Source organism: Nanorana parkeri, unplaced genomic scaffold (assembly GCF_000935625.1).
Source record: "Nanorana parkeri isolate BGI_ZX_2015 unplaced genomic scaffold, ASM93562v1 scaffold531, whole genome shotgun sequence".
NCBI lineage: Eukaryota > Metazoa > Chordata > Amphibia > Anura > Dicroglossidae > Nanorana > Nanorana parkeri.
In genome coordinates, this window is record NW_017306799.1 from 717,288 (window position 1) to 738,720 (window position 21,433).

General features: G+C 39.7%; 1 protein-coding gene across 1 annotated transcript; it reads left to right on the forward strand.

Annotated features, from left to right (window-relative positions):
- The first annotated feature begins 8,578 nt into the window (after window positions 1-8,578).
- On the forward strand, window positions 8,579-20,889 carry PDCD1 (programmed cell death 1). Its single transcript, XM_018561575.1, has 5 exons — window positions 8,579-8,648; window positions 12,161-12,493; window positions 17,246-17,413; window positions 19,484-19,518; window positions 20,752-20,889. The coding sequence occupies exons 1-5, from the start codon at window positions 8,579-8,581 to the stop codon at window positions 20,887-20,889; spliced, it is 744 nt and encodes a 247-aa protein (XP_018417077.1).
- Window positions 20,890-21,433: the final 544 nt, after the last annotated feature.

Genomic DNA, 21,433 nt, shown 5'->3' on the forward strand with positions numbered 1-21,433 from the left:
AATGTTGGAGCATGACGGGTGTGGAAAACTTATATGGTATGGTCCTGCAGGTTGATTGGGGGTGGGGAAGCAAACATATCTATTCTGCCATGTGCAGTACCAGTGAATGGAAATTATGTAAAGGTAAACACAAGTGATATGCTAGTATGTGGAATATTACCTACACTTGAATCATCAAAATAAGGCTTTGTAGTGGTTTGACTGGTACTGTGATATGATCACTTGCAGTAGACATTGTTGATATTCTTACACTTCTAACTGATAGCAGCATACACAGACTTTGTTCCACTAATGGAACCTATCATTCTAATTGTATGTATCTGTATCTGTAACAACATCATAATCAACTGTTTTTTCAGCACAACTATCTGTGTATAGCTAAATACAAGCATATTTTATTTGTGTGCATTATGTGCAAATATAAATCATATTATGTGCATGATGTGAAATGAAGGTAACATAACCAGAAAGTTATATGTCCCTCACACTACTATCATCTATCTACTACCTCCAGACTCCTATTTTCAGGATCTCTAAACAGGGTAGTAGTCAACATACATATGATCTATTATATATTTTCAATAGGTTTTGAAAAAGGGAAATAGTAGCAGTTAAAAAAGTTTTACAGCCACCAGTGGATCAGTGATATCAAATTCATTGTTATACATGCGCTTTTTCCTATACAACCTTAATTCCTTAAAAAGGGAGATAGTCTACTTAGAGAAATACCAAACCATTTCTTACCCAACATACAAAATATATCTTTAACCCCTTCATAACTGAGCTTATTTTTAGTTTCTGTTCATTAATGACTGATGCACTTTTGCTAGCAAGCCGTAGATATATGCCAAAAGTAAAAAAAAAAAAATGTTTTAAAAGCGGTTTAAACTTACCCATGTCTTCGCCACGCGCTCCCGTCCAAAAATCCGAAACTGCTCGGGCGGCTGCAAAGCATCTTGGGGCGGACGCATGCGCAGTTCGGATTTTGGGCCGGGAGACAAGGAGAGACGCAAGGTAAGTCTATGGACGTGTGCACCCGCATGCAGACACCATGGGATAGGAAGTGCCAACAAGGACAGAGGAGTCAGCACTGGATCGGACACCCGCCGCAGCGCTGGAAAGAAGGCTGAAAAGGACGGGAAAGAAGAGGAAGGTCGGATTAAGAGACATCATTTAAGGTAAGTGCATTAATTAACATTGGGGGAAGGAAAAAAAATTGACTTTAATGTCACTTTAACCAGTTGACATCCGCGGTGTTAAACCCCCTTCCCATCCAGGCCATTTTTCAGTATTCAGCGCTGCGGTACTTTGACTGACATTTATTCCGTCAATTTTTATTTTTTTAATTTATTTTTTACACTTTTATTTTATTTATTTTATTTACATTAAGCTGTCATTGTGAATGGATCTCACTATGACTGCTTGATAATTTAATTAATTAAGTTTTGGTTATTATTAGGCTGCTACAAACGTAGGAACAGCCAATAATAACCTTAGTGACACTGATCCTGACAGCATGTCAGGTTCAGTGTCACTAAAAGCATCTGATCGTTCCTAGAATGATCAGAAGGCTGAAACATTGTTTCAACATACCATGTTTCCCCGAAAATAAGACCTACCCCGAAAGTAAGACCTAGCACTATTTTTAAGATTCCTGTCATATAAGACCTACCCCGAAAATAAGACCTAGTTTGGTGGTAGCATGTACTTTACTGCGCTGTCCACTGTCTGATGTCCCCACTGCTGCACCGCTGGTATCACTGTCCCTAATGGAAAAGGAAGCCGACGCTGTAGAAAGCAAGCAGAAAGCGGCGGCGGAGGGAGCAGAGCCACATTAGCCGCTACTTCGTCTATAGCGCCGGTTACTGTGACAGGCGGAGTGATACCAGATGCACTCCGCCTGTGAAAGAACAGAATCTGCTTCACTGACCAGTAGGAAAAGAAATAGAGCAACAGTAATATTCTCATTCTTACCATTAAGGTAAGTAAATAAAACAGTGGGCATTCTGACATTCTGAAGTGAAAAAAAAAAAAATTAAGACATCCCCCATGAAAATAAGACCTAGTGTGTTTTTTGGGGGCAAAAAAAATAAAAGACAGTGTCTTATTTTCGGGGAAACACGGTAGAAACATGTAGCTAAATGTTTCTATGCTGAAACATTTAGAAAAAAGCTGGTATACATCGGGATTTCCTAATTCCGATCTGAACTATCTGTCAAACAGTGACAGCAAGTGTGGTAAATACCGCACTGGTATCACTGTCAGACAACCGATTCCTAAAAGGGATCGAGTATCTGTGAAAGCTTAACTCTTTCATCAATGGGTGCCTCAATACTGAGGCATCCATTAATGAATGGTAACCACTGATTCTCAGTGGTTGCCAGCATTACAGAAACCCAAATAGCTGTTCACGTACAGTGTTCGTGAGCTGTTAATTTGGCACTTAGTGGTGGGGGCGTACAGTGTACGTCTCCCGTCACTAAGGGGTTCAAGATTATTGAATAGATTTACAGATTCCATACAAACATTTAAAACCATTCAAAATATTTTCTAGCGCTGTATTTCCATTGAAATGATTGTATAACACATTGCAAATCTCCATATGATAGAATATCCATTGCCACAACATTTTATATTCAGTATCTGTATAAATTTTTCCAAAATGCAACAACCATATGCAAATGTAAGTAACTGGGTGTGAAAGTGATAATAATCCAATATCGTATGATGGCGTAATCTACAGCAGGTCATATATAACCGTGTGTGTTGTATGAATAACCCAAGATCCTACTGGCAGTAGAATTTAAACTGTTATGTGGGATCAAGAGAGGATTTTCACATATAAAAACTATAGGAAAATAAAATAGGATGTTAAATAAGTCACATGTAGTGACCAGTATGGTTCCACTGTAACTAGTGGCATAGCTAAGTGTTTATATCCTCATTCCTTCTAGAATGTTTAACTTGATTACAGTACAATGTACATTTAGGGGGTTATTTACTAAGCTGCCTAAGGATTTAACCCAACGTTTGGCTAATACTTAGGCTCGCTTCGGCTGCAGGAACCCTTCGGTTCAGCCGCACATAAGGGCTGTTGTAGCACACAGCGCAGCCGAACGCATATGCTTCGGCTCGGCACAGCCGAAGACACAGCCCATTAGGTCTTGTAGTAATTTTAGGGGGACACCAACATCCAAAGATCTAAAAAAAAAGTAGGGTTCTCCCTAAAATTCCAAACTAGACCCTTAATCTGAGCAGTGGCCTGGTAGGGCAGGAAAGGGGGGGAAGAGCGGGGGCCCTCCTCCCCGCACCATACCAGGCCACATGCCCTCAGTATTGGGAGGGTGCTTTTCCAGGGGGGAACCTGCCGATGAGGACAAGGGCCTCTTCCCCACAACCCTAGCCCTGTGGTTGTGGGGGTCTGTGGGCAGGGGGACTCATCTCCATCTGCTACTGGGTACCCCCCTTCATAAAGGAGGCACCCAGATGCCGCATCCCCCCCCTGTAAATAAGTGAGGGGTAGTTGTTACCCCTACTCATTCACATAAGGGTTAAGTCAAAAGTAAATAACCACACAACTCCTTAGAGAAAATGCTTTATTGAACGAAAAATACAATGAATGACACCGACCGACTCCCTGAAATAAAAAAGTCCCAGCTCCCATGCACTCGTCCGCTCCCGATGAACTGCCGCTGCTAAATGACTGATTTGACAGCTCCTGCCTGTATGTAAACAAATGGGCGGTGCTAGTCCAGTGATGTCACGGGACTTGCACTGCCCATTTGTTTTCATGCCATCAAACTCACTGACCTGAAAAGGCATGAAGACAAATGGGCAGTGCGAGTCCCGTGAGGTCATGTGACTTGCTCCTCCTCTTTGTTTACATACAGGTCCTTTATGAATGGGGGTACCTAGATGCAGATGGGCCCCCCTGCCCGCAGAGCCCCACGACCACCAGGCCAGGTTTGTGGGGAAGAGACCCTTGTCCTCATCAGCATAGGGACAAGGTGCCTTTCCAGGAGGTCCCCCCCTAGAAAAGCACCCTCCCAATGCCTAGGGCATGTGGCCTGGTATGGTGCAGAAAAGGGGGGGTGCTCGCTCACCCCCGCCTTTTCTGCCCTGCCAGGCCAATGCTTGGATTAAGGGTCTGGTTTAAAATTTCAGGGGGGACCCCACTGGGTTTTTTCCCGATTTTTGGGCGTTGGGGTCCCCCTAAAATTCCTACCAGACATAAAGGGTCTGGAATTACTTTTAGGGGAACCCCATGCAGATTCGGTGCAGTGCCATTTTTTCTTAATGGCACCCCAACTTTCCTAGCCACCACATGTGTGTTGTATTGCACCATAGCACATGGTAACCTAATACTATGCGATGTGGTGCCATGCAATTTAAAAAAGGGTCATTAACTTTTCTGAGTGTGATTTAGCAGTGGTAGGCAGCCCATTAAAATGAAAAGGTTTTCTACTGCAGTGCACCCCATATGCACCATGCAGCACCTCTATGATGTTGCATCGCAGAGGTGTAAACAAGGTCTTTCATTTATTGGTTTTCTGTTAATATATTTATCATGTTATACTTTGCTGATAATGTATTTTTCACATTGGTTCAGGACCATGCTTGATTCATCCAACCATGATCTTGTTAGAATTTGTGTATTTATTTTATGATATTTAATAAAAACATGAGTGTATGTTTTATGGTCGGGTTTAACAGTGTGCTGGCTGGCCCTTTTTTTTGGTTCCACATCTTAAAGCTATCATTTTGTTATTTCCACTCAATAGGTTATAATCATAGTGGTTAGCTGAATTTTTTTGAAGTATGAGTCTGGATGTCTTTTCCACTTTACGTGTTTTAGTTAGTGATCTAGGTGGATAAGGAAATTTACAACCTGTTGTATACAGAGTGGAACTGAAATTGAGAATACGTAATTTTGCTGTGTTTGTGATTTTCATATATATTTGTACGCTGTAGGAGGTTGCAATTTTTTCCACTCTCTGGAGTTATTGAGTCAGCAGTATCTGGACCTTGATATAGGAATTCATACCGCTTAACTATTCCTATGCAGCTTGTTTTTTGTCTTTGTGGTTCGTCTGCAGAAGGCTGGTGGTTGTGGTTTCATTCATTTCTCAAGTTTAAAAGAATAGTAAAGTGGGAACATGATACAACATAAGCTTAGTTATCATTTTTCAGTTATAAAGTGTGGAACAAGTAAATCTATTAAGTAATAATCAAAAATCACTGCGCTGTGAATGAGTGACTCGAAATCTAAATAACTAAATAGACCAGCAGCAACTTTGTGTATAAGTGAGTCTATTATGTGGCAAATAAGTTGCGCTCGGTCTAGTTGTGAATGGATGTGAAAGTGCTCTCTCAAAACCCAAAGGGGGGAGATCACCTTCAGATAACAAAATAATCTATTGTTCCTTATTTTTCTCATGCATACTTTCCTTACTGAGTTCAGGTGCTAGTGTAGACACACATATTATGAATATAAACTGTGCTTTTGCTAATATAAGGACACATTTTCATAGTATGTCTGGGGGTGACCCTTTTTTGACTGAGACACAGGCATTCATTATATTTACTGAAGTTACCATTAGCTTTCTAAATAGGGTTGCCACCTTTTCTTCAAGCAAAACCGGAACACAAGAGCACCATGCGGCAATTTTTTTGGGAGAATCTACAGAAGAGAGTGAGGAGAGACAACCACGAAAGAGAGCGAAGGGAGAGAGAAGAGAGCCAGCCAAGAGAGGGACGAGAGACAGTCAAGAGAGAGAGCATGGAGAGACAGCCAGGAGTGAGAGAGGAGCGACAGCCAAGAGGGAGAGATTTAGTTAGGAAGCCCTACACTGACCACCAATTTAACGGAGGTATATACACTGATCACCAATGTAACGTAGGTATTCACACTGACCAGCAATGTTACAGAGGCATACTGCATACACGGACCAGCAATGCAACAGATGTATTTTCACTGACCAGGAATGAAACAGAAGAATTCTAACTGGCTAGCAATGTAACGGAAATGTAAAGCAGCCAGGGGTCTCATTGAAAGAGCTATACAATATGTCTGTTAACCACAGAGGCTAATAGCCACACACACTGACAGATAAAGGAGATACAAGAAGAAGAACAGCTAAAATGCCTCTGCTGCACTGAGATACTGCAGAATGCTGGACTGTACCACCTTCTACAATGGGGGTGAGGAGGTGCAGAATTTGCATATCAATTAATTGTGATATTTACATATGAATAAGTCATGGGTTATTCATATGTAAATAACACTAACCATGCATATGTAAATATCATAGTCAAGCCTATTTTCAGTGGGGGGCCAGTAGCACTCAAAACCCGGACTGCCCGAGTGAATCCTGGACAGGTGACAACCCTATTTCTAATAGGATGTTATAGTCAACTGATCTGGTAACGTCAGTATATTTGCTCAGTTGCCTTGGTATGGCTAAACATTTTTTATTATGCTAGCTACATACTAAATGTTCCAGACCGGTGTATCATATTTAGCCCCTTGTATTCCTTCAGCACGGCATATAAATTGAATGTTTTGGAACCTAGCAGGGCCCCTTTGCCAGGCAAATTTTGCCTGACCTAGTGGCCCCTCAAGTTCCAAAAGTTGTATTTAGATGTCATGTTCAAGGAATACCAATAAAGATGATATTCTGAAGCAGAATGGTGTGCAAACAACATATCTTCTCAACTGTGGCACCATCCACCAGTTGTTCAAGCACTCGCTGAATTCTGGGGTACATCAGTATGATGTGCAAATTAGATATCACTCAGACAGACCAGAGTATGGCACACCTATATTCCTAACTTTAAGGCCATCTCTTTCAGAGTGATAAACACACATTTCCAAGGCAACTTGCCATGTAAAATGTCTTAAAAACAATTAATTCCCTCTTTTTTAAGACAAACTCTGGGCAGAAGAAAACATAACCCTTGCAGTGAGGCTACCCCTGCACTTTAAGGGTTAAGTGCTTGTTTTTGTCTAGGGTCTAAAATACTGTAAAATACTCACCTGAACCTCAGACCCGCCTGGCTGCTAGACAAGTCCCTGCAGCCTCTCTCCCCCATTGTTCCAGTGGTCTAAGAACACATATGTCATCACGTCTAATCCAGTGTATTGGACGTGAGGACACCAAGGGACATTCTATCGCCGGAGTGAAGGTGGAGAGAGGCTGCAGGGACTGGGCTAGCAGCCAGGTGGTTCTGAGGTCTGGATGAGTATTTCTTTGTTATTTTAGACCCTAAACAAAAATGAGCACTTAACCCTTGAAGTGCGGTGGTAGCCCAACTGCAAGGGTTACGTTTTCTTCTGCCCAGAGTTCTTCTTTAATGGTAAATTCAGCTAGAAATTGGATTTCTCTTGCACCCTACTAGATAGTGCTGGAGGGGGTTGGCAGGTACTGAGTAGGGATTTGACAATATTTCACTATGGTCCCGCAGACAGAGTGGTCAGTATAACAGGCTGTGGGTAGTCATGGCTATTCATTGGTAGGGTTATTAACATGGCCCAAATCTAAGAAGCTAAAGCATCAGCAATGGTGACAACACCGCAGTGATGTCATTGCAGGAATAAAGAGCATTGCCACCATATCATAGGAAGTGCTTATGTAATGGGACTACAGGCAGGATCAACAGGCAAACAAAATGTCCCATAGAGTCTGGTCTTACTGGTATCGGTAGCCTATACCACCTATGTGATTTTATAAATACTCTATAGTCTTAAAGAAGACTGCCATAGTCAGACTAATACCAGGAATATATACACAAATACTAACTTTTACATACTGTACATAAATAATATGTATGTCTTTAATTGCTTATCCTTTTATGATGTTTTCTTGTTTCCTCCTCCTGACAAGCATGTAACTGTGACGTGGTGTTTAGGGGAAAGACACCTGAAAACCTCCTACTTTATATAGAAATTTTCACTTACGGCAGAAGCTCACATGTGCAGCTGCACAGAAGTCACACCGCTGCCTGTAGTCTATTTTGATCTTTACTGTAAATCAACACAAGAAACTCTTTGGGTTTTGATTTTGTTTCCTAATGGAGTTGGAAATTCGGAAAATGTATGCTGCATATATATTGTAGAAGTCTGCTGCAGAATGGGATGTCCAAGTGATGTAACCAAAAATCTCCAAAGACTTGCGAGGACAAAATCAGTATTGTATTACCCAGAATAACTAAAATGTCAACGTTGAAAGGCTTCTGTTTATTTCTGTGTTAATAATCCTTGGGACAGATGTTGTCTGCCTGCTTGAATGCGATTCAACTTCTGTAACAAATAACAAGGGGTCATTATGTGCTTTCAAAGTAAAGTGTGAAGACAACCACATCGCAAGTCAAGGGGGACCACAAACCACAGAGACCACCCATTCCACAAGCCTCAAACGCCACTTCTCTGTGTTAAGTTTTTATTTATAATTGGCAAGAAGGACTTTTGTCAGTTATTTTTTGTTTTTACAACATTAAAGACAGGTGCTGCTTCGGAGCCAAGTTCGCACTATTCACGCTGAATAAGAAAAGGGGAAGCAAGACTCCCCCGCTCTGTTTGATGTCAATGGAGCGTTTGTGTCTTATCATCTGCAGCATCTGTGTCATCGCTGTACCAAGTCGTACCCATGGTAAGAATCTGGGTTTATACTCTACACACTATCTATCTTTCTTATTACATATCACCATACATTTATAAATATAGAACTTAGTGGAAAATCTCAAACAGGAAAATAACTGTCAACTAGCATAATCTAAACATAGAAAAATGTAATCCACATTGAAAAATGAAAAGGTGTATGTACATATTTGAATTTCAGAGGATGAATGTTGCAATAATGAAAATATTATTCTTACTTTGACTATTAAAGCGGGGGTAGCCCTACTGCAAGGGTTAAACATATATTCAGCCAGAGTTCTGCTTTAAACAAAATTGGGCTCTTATATTTGAGGTATAGATTCTACTGACAGTTCAGTTAAGGGCTAAATGACACGGGCAATTTTAATTTCAAGAATATAGATCTTGACTGAGACAGTTAGAGTTGCTCATTAACATTTGGGAATACTTAACAATTTGTTGTTAAGTAGTGTCTATCCTTTGATTTTTCATGGAAAACAAAGAAGGATCCTAAGTACCATATATCTGTAAAAAATAAGTCAAGGCAACTGGACTTGCTGTATTTTTCTTGAAGACGTGTCACTGGACACCCGACCAGCTTTTTCAATTCATTCTGAATCGAGAAAAATACAGCAAGTCCAGTTGCCTTGACTTATTTTTTTTACAGATATACCATGGCCTGGATGAATGAGGACCTTCACAGACTAAGTACCATATGTTTAGCTTTTACAGGGCCTGCTGAGCATTATGGTGGATCGTAGCGCTAAAGGAGTAGAGAATATACACTTTGCAAAGTAAATGTTCCATTAGCTTAAAGTGACACTAAACTCAGGAGTTAAATCTTAAAAATGCATTCAAGTACCTTAACTATTAACACAAATGTACGTCATTTGTTTATCACTCAGCCATAGATGCTCAAATCATCTCTGAATTCATGCTGACACTGTCCTTCCTTCTGGAGGGTGGCTACTTTACAACACACACAAGGGACCATGGGGAACAAAAGTAGCCACCCTCCAGAAGAAAGGACAGTGTCAGCATGAATTCAGATATAGAGCTGAGTGATACACAAATAGGATACATTTTTGTTATTAGTTAGGGTACTTGAATGCATTTTTAAGGTTTAACTAACTCCTTAGTTTACTGTCCCTTTAATGAATAAGGTAACAATTGCAATCACTTTGCTAGGCTAAGTGAACATTTGACCGCTTTAGTAAATTAACCCCATAAAATATATATGCTGCAAATGAAATTACTTCCAACATGCTATTAAGCTGTAAATAGTAGTTAATTCTCTGATTTCATAGCCATATTATAGCACAATAAACCAAATGTAGTAAATGATAAATACACTGAATCTATTTTTATGATGCCAATGCCATTTAACTAGAAGTGAAAAAATGATTTAAATAATAAAAAGCAGTACAGAATCCGGGGTTTGCAGTATTTTGTTGCTTGGACTATATAGATAATTATGCAAATGTACTTCAAGTGTGAATTCATTTTTAGATTGCAATTAATTAGCACATGTTTCTTTTAAACCCCTAAAAATTAAGCCATAGTTCCATATGTGTGCTTTTAATTTAAAATAAGCAGAGCTTTGGAAACGTTTGTCATTAGTGTTACTATGAAAAACTTTTCCAAAGCTCTGCTTATCTGATACTATTAGAAAAAAATAATTTGAATTGAAGTTTGGTGGCACATTTGTTTTACTGTAAATAGCATGTCCTTTTCAGGGCAAAATGTAGGCTAATGCTAGTTTGGCTGCTGTACCTTAACCAGTAACAAAAATGTATCTTATTTGTGTATCATTTGGCGGTAGATCCTCAAATCATCTCTGAATTCAAAATGAATCTCTGAAATCCTTCTGGAGGGTGGCTACTTTTGTTCTCCATGGTCCCTGTGTGTGTTGTAAAGTAGTCACCGCTCCAAGTTCACTCCTGTGATTGACTATAATTGCAATACAAATTACTAAATTAAACATAAGAATGTAGTCCATCACGGGAGCTAGCTTGGAACAGTGGCTACTTTACAGCACACACAGAGACCATGGAGAACAAATGTAGTCACCCTCCAGAAGGAAGGACAGTGTCAGCACCAATTCAGAGATGATTTGAGGATCTACAGCTGAGTGATACACAAATAAGATATATTTCTGTTAATAGTTAAGGTACTTGAATGGATTTTTAAGACTGATCTCCTACGTTTAGTGTCACTTTAAGTGATAGAATCCTAGAGTCACCTTTTTTTGATAGAGTGTACCCCTTTTAAATATCTGCATCCAAGGTTCTTTAATAGTAAGTTCCCAGAGAGAACTTACTATTGTAATGTATGTAAAGATAAAACCCGACCATATTTGCAAATTATTTCAGCAACAAGCATACCATTGTATAACTAAGCTAACAGTACCCACTGCTCAGATAGATCTAGAAATATAAAAAACTTGGGGTTCTACTTTAATAAAAAAAAAAAACTAGGCAGCAGATTAAAGTGAATCTAAAGCCATTTTTTTTTTCGTTTTGGATAGTGTAGGGAATGGTTAAAAAAAAAAATGGTTAGTTTTTGTTTTCTGTTGTCTCTTGTTGGAGAGATTGTCTTTCACTTCCTATCCTGGAGACAGAACAGGAAGTGAGAAGAAATCTCTCTAATGTGAGGGGAAATTCCATCTTAAATTGTAGTCATTGGAGCAGATGTACCCATAAAGAGTTTCCCTCACCTCATGTTTCGTTGAAACTGTAACATTTAGGACTTTCCATTATTTTCTATCCTGGTGACAGTGGTTACTAGGACAAGGAGAGGGGGGCTAAAACTTTCCAGCAGGGGGTAATAAATATCTCACAGAGGTTCCAAGCCTATTCTGTATATAAAAAGTTTGGTTTCAAGGAAACAACAAGACAGAGCAAAAGGATAGCTACTTTTCTGTGTGGTGAATATAGCTCAGACACTATCAGTGTATCTCAGCCTTGCTCAACCAGGACGTCATAGCACCCTGGGGTTCCTTCTGGCTTTCTCTGGTATGCCTCAACATTTTTTTCCCATGGTGCAGGAAGCCTGCCCACTAGTACCATGGAAACTAATGGCACTAAGCCATGGAGGGTAGATTCCATTCAGAGATGGATTCATTGCATGGGGTCCCCCCTTAATATCCATACCAGACCCCTATCAAGGATAAGGGTCTGGTATAGATTTTGGAGGGGCCAAACGTTGCTTTTTCCATTTATGTTTTATTACATTTTAGACCTGGGTGCCTCGAGATTTTGCATACTTTTAAAGGGTGCCGTGACTTAAAAAAGATTGAGAAACACTGCTGTGTCTCCATTAAGGAATTTGTGCACTTATTGTATAAAATATGTTTGATACTTTACACATGCTCTAGTCCCCCCAATTGTGAGCCTTACTACTGGTTTCCTAGCTGGTCTTTAGACATGATGCCTGCTATAAAAACATCACAATTTTGTAGACAGCTCTGTTGCAATGCATTATTATAGTTTTAATATAATTAAACATTTGTATTTTTTTCTTCAGAAAATAATACATTGCTCTTGCATTCTCCACCCGATCTCCATGTCTGGCTGGGAGGAATTGCTATATTCACCTGCAACCTAACAGCGCTGAACTTCACTCCTAAAGATGTTAACTGGTATAAGGGAAACCGTACCCAATCAACAAAAATCGCAGATGTAAAGTATGCTGATAGTAACAGACTCAACATCACTAAAGATTGGGAGCAGAAAATAGCTGTACTGCACATACAAAATGTAACACTGAATGACAGCGGACAATATTATTGTGGGCATGTAAATGTCGAAGGAAATGGTCAAATCTTTATCAGCAACACATCTGATCTGACTGTGAATAGTAAGTATGCAGCAAGAGTTGTCAACCTGTTTGTTTGACTATTTGTTATATTTGCATAACTATTTAAAATGAGTAAAGTATGTGTTGGCTCTGCCAGATAATGTTTTATATACAGTTGGGTTAAGGAGGAAGGACATGGGGGAAAAAAATAAAAAAACTGAGACAAGCAAAGTCTCTTATACCAAAAAAATTCTACCTCTCTCTCCTCGAGAATTTTTTATTTCTTATGTTCACTGTGTGTGGCATCCGTAAGATGCTATGAATGGGCCGGGTGCGGTGGAGGATGTAACTCCTGTGCACATGTGCAGAGGTTATATCTTCAGTGGCCGCCTAGTGGCTGAAGAGGACTTCTGAGAACCCAGAAGTGTCAGCAGCAGAGATGGCGGCAGTGGGGGACAGTTCTGAGGACCGAAGATCGATCCAACAGTGCTGGAGAAGGGTACTCTTTTACTCTTTTAAAGTGATATTAAAGTCAAATGTTTTTAAAGCTTTTTCAAATGCTGATATAATTACTTACAATGGATGCTGCTCCTTGATGCTTAAAAGTTTTAGTTCCCTGCATAATCAGCTGTTCGTCTGAGCACTGGCCCTGACAATTTTTCAGGGTGGCTCCTTTCCCATGCAGGGTCCAATGGAGCCACCATTGTGTATGCTAGTAAGCTGTATGTGTCTCTACAAACAGAAAGGCACAGCAAGGCAAGGTACTCCCCTTCTCCCAGCTCCTCCTCCCTTATCTCTTCTGCTTCCTCCAGCTAGTAGATGCTGGAGACTGTGCTCTGTGCCTTGTGAACTTGTACTGGGCAGGAAGTTCAGGGAAGCCAAGCTAAGAGAGTTTGAGTTGGCTGTTCAGAAATATGATGATTGTAAGTGCTTGTGCAAAATTTTAAATACAGACTTTGTATATGTATATTTGTTTGATCTGTATTCAAGTCTGAGAGTTTAATACTACTTTAAGGTAAGTGTGCCCTAATGTGCAAGTATGCTCTACATACATGCACATTAGGGCAAATGCAGAAAAAACTTCAAAGCAGTTTATTCCACTTTAAGTGGTAAATTCTACTATTTAATATTTCCCCTTACCCCGATCTGGTCTTTAGAGCAAACAGGAGATCGGTTTACATTTTTTCACATTAAGGATGCACTCATATTTCCTGGAAATTTACAGAAAGGCTCTTTCACTTTGCTATAAATAAGGCCTGGTTCATGACCGCCAAGCAATCTGCCGCATTTTTGAATCTTTGGAAAATGAAACATGCAAACTGAATGTTGCCATGATGCACAATTCCACTTTGTTAACCTCAAACTTTCCTAAATCATTTCTATAGTAATTATTGCTTATATCATTAAATACAATGAACAGAGCGGATCCGGGAAATGTGTTTTTAAACCCCACTGTGACCAAATTGTTTTTGTTTTTTTTATTTGTGTATAATGTGAGGAGGTTTCAGAACATCAGTCAAGTTTCTTTTTCTGTCTATGACTATGTTGGAAATACTTCCCCTCACTTTCCAACTTTGTAAAGCAAGGACAAGACATTGGGACAAAAACTCTTTTTATGTAACCATGTAACACACACCAACAGCAATAAAAAAAAAAACCTGACAGGAGTTCTAAAGCTTCCATGCTTTACTAAAAAGAGTTGTTATTGTTGACCCATCACTTTCTGTTCCTGTGACACTCTGTTCGTAGGACAGGAAGGAGAGAGAAAAATCTCTCCAATGGCAGCACCCTACAATAATTGCTAACTCTTAAAGTGACACTAAACTCAGGAGTGAAATCTTAAAAATGCATTCAGGTACCTAAACTTTAACAAAAATGTATCTTATTTGTGTATCACTATATCACCTTCATTCTGGAGGGTGGCTACTTTTGTTCCCTGGCCCCTGAGTGTGTTGTAAAGTAGCCGCTGCTCCAAACTCACGTTTAGTTTATTAATTGCTATTAAAATTAGACCCCCTTTAGATGGGCTTTCTGAACAGGTCCATCTGACAGTTTTTTTTTTAGGTGGACCTGATAGGAAGCCAGATGTTAGTCTATTGACAACCAGATCTAAACGGACAGACATCCATTTACATCCAGGTACCCCTGGCTCTGGCCAGGTCTGGAAAAAGAAACAGATCAAAGATTAATTTCGCTAGACCTAATCATGATCGAGGCTCTAAACAGATGCCCATCCATTTAGATTCGGCTGCTCATACACTAACATAAGTCCGGTTAAGTCAGTTTTTAACTCCATCACAAGATGGAGAAAAAAACTGCACGGACAAGGATATCACAATATGACACCCATTCCTATCAGGAGGGCATCCGTATATGATCCCCTCCTGATTGGACCGTATGAACTGGGCCTTATAGACCATCACTGGAGTGATCTTGGAGCGTTGGCTACTGTACAAAACACACAGGGACCATGGAGAACAAAATTAGCCACCCTACAGTAGAAAAGACAGTGTCAGCAGCAATTCAGAGATGATTTGAGGATCTACAGCCGAGTGATACACAAATAAGATATATTTTTGTTATAGTCAAGGTACTTTAATGCATTTTTAAGATTTAATTCCTGAGTTTAATGTTACTTTATGTCTTGTTCTTGAAAAATATAACTTTTGAATGTAAAGAGCTGTGTCACTGAGCTAGTTCTGCATGAAACATAAAATATTCCTCTGCAACAGACTCATAATTAGTCATCTCTGGGATTTCAGTATTCTGTCTGCTGCTATTTTTACAACTTTCTTTGTTTGAGGTGGATGTCCTTGTTATTTGTATCATGTGTTTTGTTCCATTGTTTATTTAAAATATACACTTTTATTATCAAAGTGTTAAGAGATCACATTTTCTACAGGACTCGACCAAGTAATAGGAAACTATTAGCAAACAAAAAAAACCCTAAGAAAATGGAAACTTTTGTTATGGTTAATTGGTTCTAGTAATACCAAAGCATCACTAAAAGGCACATGGGTGTGCAGCAAAAATTAAACTTGGGCCCTCAAATGTCTCATATTGCAGTTTTGCCCTCCGATTCTTATAGTTCCACCCTAAGGCCTGGTTCACACCTGGGCATTTTACAGCGCGTTCCTACGCGCTGTTAAACGCTCAACATGTGAAAACCAATAATTGCCTATGGGCATGGTTCCCATCTGGACATTTTACAGCGCGTAGGAACGCGCTGAAAACGCCCTACGCCCAAAGAAGTACAGGAGCTTCTTTGGGGCGTATTTGCCGCTCGTATCCATTAGGATACAGCCGGATAGCCCTCGGAAACGCGTGTTTGTCGCGCGTTTCTTTTACCGCAAATTGCTACAAACGCGCATATTCCGTACGCCCAGGTGTGAACCCAGCCTAAAGCAAATTTCTCAAGCCTGTCCTAAAGTTTCATGAACAGATCAGGGATATCCTCACACTTAGGGGGTGATTTATAAGTGGTTGGCTTATATCAAACAACTATGTGAAGGAGCTTCACAGCACATTATAGCCACTAGATAGAGCCGAGGCGCATAGACATTTCCTGTAATTCTCAGCTCTATTTAGTGGCCATTATGTGCTGCAAATCTCATTCGATATGTGAACAGCTTACAAATTGCTCACTTAAAGTATATGTAAAGCCAAACACTGTTTGTTTGTTTTTTTGCTGCTTGTGTCCTTTTTTTTTTGCTGCCTCTGTGTAGGAGAGATTTCACTTTACTTACGGTCCTGAAAATGCAACAGGAAATTAGAGAAAAGCTCTCTAAAGCTAATAGAATTTTCCATTTTAGAGAGGTGTCATAGGAACATGTTTCTGTGTTAAGGGATTTTTCCTCACTTCTTGCTTTGGTGACAACTGGAATTTGGAATTTTCGTTACTTTTTGTCTCAGTGGCAATGGTCTCAAGGACAAACAGAGGGGTGAAGCAAGCACAATAAAAACGTGACAGTGATCTAACCCTTCCCTACTGTTTTAAATCTAAAAAAGAAAATGTCTTTGCAAACCGTTCGACTAAATCACATTGCTGAGACATTGCTGTGCATGTGAGCTTCCATGCAATAGATACACAGCTGGCGGGACTGGAGACAGCTTTTGTTGGACTCTGCCCTAAATGAGAAGTAATGTAATGTAAATAAAGTGATTAGCAGATAAGATCCCAGTGGTGTTCAATTATTTTCTTATATTCAGTTGTACCGTGAATTCATTTGTAGGCAGTAGCTCAGCAAGGTGAATGTTTATTTAGCTTAAAGGATATTTATGGTCAAAAAATATGTATTTCTATATAATTCTCATAATTTCTATCCCACTCCATATCAGTCTTGAGGTTTGTAAACTTACTTATTGAAGATGCCCATCGGATGTATTTCAAAGCATAACATTTTCACAATGTAACATTATCATTGCTTGCTGGTAGCAATGCATTATGGAGTATGTAGTCTTGAGAAATCAAGCAGCAAGGAAAGAAATGGAAAGCACACTGGGAATGCAGGAAGTTGGTGAAAGTGGCTTACTAAGGGAAGGAGACACCCTAAAACAGGATATCAGGGCCAGTGCTCAAGGGACTAAAACTTTTAAACATCAAAGAGCAGCATCCATTGCAAGTGATTTAATCAGCAATAGCTTAAAATCCTTTGAACTTTAATTTCCCTTTAACAATAGTTATTTCTTCAAAGGAGCAGATCATTTTTTAGGCTGTGAATGTGCATACGTTTGGAATATTCCAGTTTCTCAATAGTACAGAAACATCTCCGTGATTATCTTGAAATAAATATATGCTGTTTGTATTTTTAGATGTCTCTTATTCAGCTACAACAGGTCCTGACCAAACTAAGAAAGGACCAACAGACAATAATGCCATGGCCTCACGACAAAGGGCTACTATAGCTACGTCCATTCTTCTGGTTCTTCTCCTACTGCTTCTCATTGGAATCACCACTTTTATTGTGTGGTATAGACAACGTATGTACTGGCAATGATGTGTATTTTATACTGTACATAATATTTTTTTTGTGACATAACATGACGTGTGCAGCAGGTTTTGTGCTGGCATATACAGCAATATAATTGTGTAGAAAAAAATTGTTTAGAAATTGTATTGAAATGTCATCAATGTATATATTATATTGGTTTTCTAGCAACATAGTTAGCCGATGTAGCAATGGCTATCTTACACATCTTGACTGGGGCCCAGAACAAAGTTCAATTCAGTAATGCATGTATTTTTTTCACTGCTCAAATTATACTTTGACAACTAAAGAAGACATATACAGTATATGTTTTATAAAATATGTGCAAAATGCCCCATAATAGAGTGGTCAGCTGCTGGTGGTGTGGGCTGTGAGAGTGAGCTAAGAACATAGAGCAGATTGGAAGGTACATAAAATGTATCTTGTAGTACTGTGTCAATGCATGTGATTGCAACAAAGATGTCTACATTGCACTCCCCTGATACTTAAAGGAGAACTATGGGGTTAAGTCTTTTCCCCATAGTTCTCCTTAGGGTAACGGGAGGACACAAACATGTTATATGTTCGCTCACCTCCCGATTTACTGAGCCGACCTGTGACAGTCTCATTGTCACAGGTCGGCTAGAACTATGAGGTGAGTGAAAAGCACTCACCTCATAGTTCTCCTTTAAAGCTAAACTCTAGGAATAATCTACTTCTAACATTTACATTGGTCCAGCTTGCTTACCTGTAATTATGTCTGGAGGGCTGCAGGGCTTGTTCACACCAAGCGCAGAGCAGGTGCAGAGCAGAGCAGTTACAGAACGCATCAAAAATGCATCCAATTGTATTTTGGGCTCTAGTTTACACCACAGCGTTCAGTTCCAGAGCATGTGGAAAAACTGCAGCATGTCCTATCTTTTGTGCTATGGAACACACCAAAATGCATGCAAATGCATCAAAACGCATGCAAATGCCCTGGAATGCACTGGACTACACCTCAAAGCCCATTTTAGGCAAAAACAAACAAACCGGAATGCGTCAAAAACGCATCAAAATGCCCTGCACATATGCAGAAACTCATGCAGAGCTGGTCCAGATTCGGTGTGAACAAACCCTCAAAACTAATGTTGGGCTCGATGTTCGAGTCGACAAAGAGTTCGACTCGAACATCGCTAGTTTGTGTGTTCCGCGAACACACAAACTATCAGGGTGTTCGGCAGGCTGTTCGCCCCCGCCGAGCACCCCACAAGGCGCTGCGCACAGCCTTCCATAGTTTGTGATTGTGAGCTCCAATAAAGGGAAAATGGAGCTATCTTGATAAAGGACCTGTTAGTGTCTGGAGTTTAGCTTTTTATTTCTGATGGTAATAAAATCTATTTTAAGATCTATTTTAAGCTTCTAAATGTGTCACTTGTCCAGCTCACTATTGTATTGGATGGATTGTGACCTTAAGGCTCCATTTACACCTAGGCAACAGCGTTTTTGCTCTTTTCTACGCACGTTTTCCTGCATGTTATTGCGCGTTTTTACACGCGGAATATGCGCATGTATTAGGATGCGCATTTTTGCAAGCAGGTTGTGACGGATTGATATAAATTGGCAAACGCGCATAAAACATGTGTAGAAAATGAAGTCTATGGGGCTAAGAAGTGCCTAATATTTTTCCAGTGACGGGTATTTTGCTACAAGCGACAAAACACTCAGATGTGAAAACGGCCATAGAAAGGAATGGGATTTAGTTTTAGGTGGGTTTTTTTTTTGCGTTTATTTAGGGCAGAAAAAGCTCTACAAAACGTTGGGTATGATAGGAGCCTCAGTGTGTTATTATGGGTGTAGCCTTTACACAGGGCACCAGAGCATCTTGGAAGTATCTGATCCACTAACATCATTAGTTAGAAAATATTTTTACTGCTAACAAGTTGTGTTAGGAATATCAGTGAATGTAGTTATTGATCAGGAAATATAGAGGAATATAAGAGGAATTTAGATATGTCCATGCCCTATAGAATTTTAAACAGACAAATAGTTTATTCGTATTCGCAACCATATTCATTTTATGTGGCTTTTCTTTAATGTTTAGGAAACAAGATGCCGCATCCTCAACTAAGACATCTGGTAAGAATTTTATATACATTTTCATATAACCTACTGCTTTTTCAGAAACTCTGAAAAATTGTTACAAACACAGTATAACCTTTGAGGAATGGTAGCCTTAGAGGGTTATTCACACAGCTGCCGAAGGCAGCCGTGTGAATAACCGACCAGAAGTGACGCTGTTCGGCTATTCACTTCAGGCTTGTACGGCTGATTTCAGCCGTACATTGGCTGAAATCAGCTTGCTTTGGCTGGCTTCAGGTTGGCCGAACATGTTCAGCATGTTCGGCCGACCCGAAGGGCAGAAGGAGTTCGACTTAGCCGTCTCAGCTCTTAGAATGAGAGCTGAGAGCTTACAGTTCCACTTAGCTCTTACAAAGAGAGCTCAGCAGAGCCAGCAGTGATATCACCGCGGGCTCTGCTGAGTTCTCATTGTAATGACAGCAGGTCCAGGCCAATAAAAAACAGTTGGGCGGAGCTAGCTGTCACTGCTAGCTCTGCCCAATCATTTTCTACTTTTTTCCCCTACTTTTTTTTTTTTTTTTAACAGTTTTTCTATTCGGCTTGGTACCACAAAGGTATAGAATTAAATCTCAGTAGATGCTGATAGCCCCACTGCAAGGGTTATTTTTTTTTTAAATCCTGGAGTTCTTGTTTAAACAGTTAGTATACTGTATACTGTATGTATATGTGTCTATGTGTCTATATGTGCCCCCATGTTTATTTCCTGTAATTCCCTGCTCAGCAGAATGGGAGGTTCAGCACTATCAGTTATACCTCCTTGCTATGTGTAGGCTTCTTGATTGTTCAGCAAGCAGAATGATGGCATGATGGTGACCAAGATGATTTAACTGCAGTAGAGTCGCTCACATTGCTGCGCTGTCCAGCAGGGTTACCTGAATCATGATACTGACTATAGAATCTTTCATAAGGTTAAACATTTCCAATATACTGTATATTAACTTGGGGTCTAATTGCTATTTATATTGTTAAAACTATTTTGTTATTATGCAGTTTGCTACATCTTTTTCTACGGAAAATATACACAAACAAAAGACAACATATACTATTATAGGCAGTTACACAGCGGTTTAATATTCATGTGCAACAACTGATCATTTAGCATGTTAGGTACATTACTTACTGTACAGTATTTTGAGTGCATATTAGGTTTATGAATAGGAGTTAGGAATATGTTTCTTTTCTATATACTATAGCGTTGAATTAAGTCATTATTTCCTTGTATTGTTGCAGGAAAAACCACCCCAGGATGCTAATGTGTACACCGTTGACTATGGTGTGTTAGATTTTGGGAATAATCAACCCTCCAGGAAATCAGCAGAAATATCCATACAGGAGCAAGTGGAATATGCTACAATCATGTTCCCATAAGGGACACTGGATGTGGGAGAGTGCAGGGCAAATGCTGTCTGCCATTATTATTAAAGACTGAGATAAATGTGCTGTGAATCCCTTTGTCAGAATGTGACATGGACTAATCTGGAAACAAGCTCACACTGTGCAAAGATCTTTTAAGACCAGTTAATTATATTGAATGGATTAAAAAGCTTTTTGAGAGAGGATAAGTGGATTGTAACCAAACTGTATTAGCAAATGATGAGAATTCATGATATAACACATCTCCTAACTGATCTGGTTTTTAAGAGCACAGTCTTTTAGGCGGTGGGGAGGGGTTTATTAAAAAGGGGGCGTGCTTCCCAAAATACTGGTGTGGGAGGAACAACCATGGAGGATCAGGCCACCCAAATGATATTTTAGTTTTAGATAGATGATGAGAAATTAAATAACTCTTTGTCTACCTTTATTATTGGTGGAGATCTGTGTACCTACTTTCCCAACTCCATCCACATGCCCTAAATTGCATTTTTAGGGAATCACACATTTATTTGTGGATTATCCAACAACATGTTTGCGA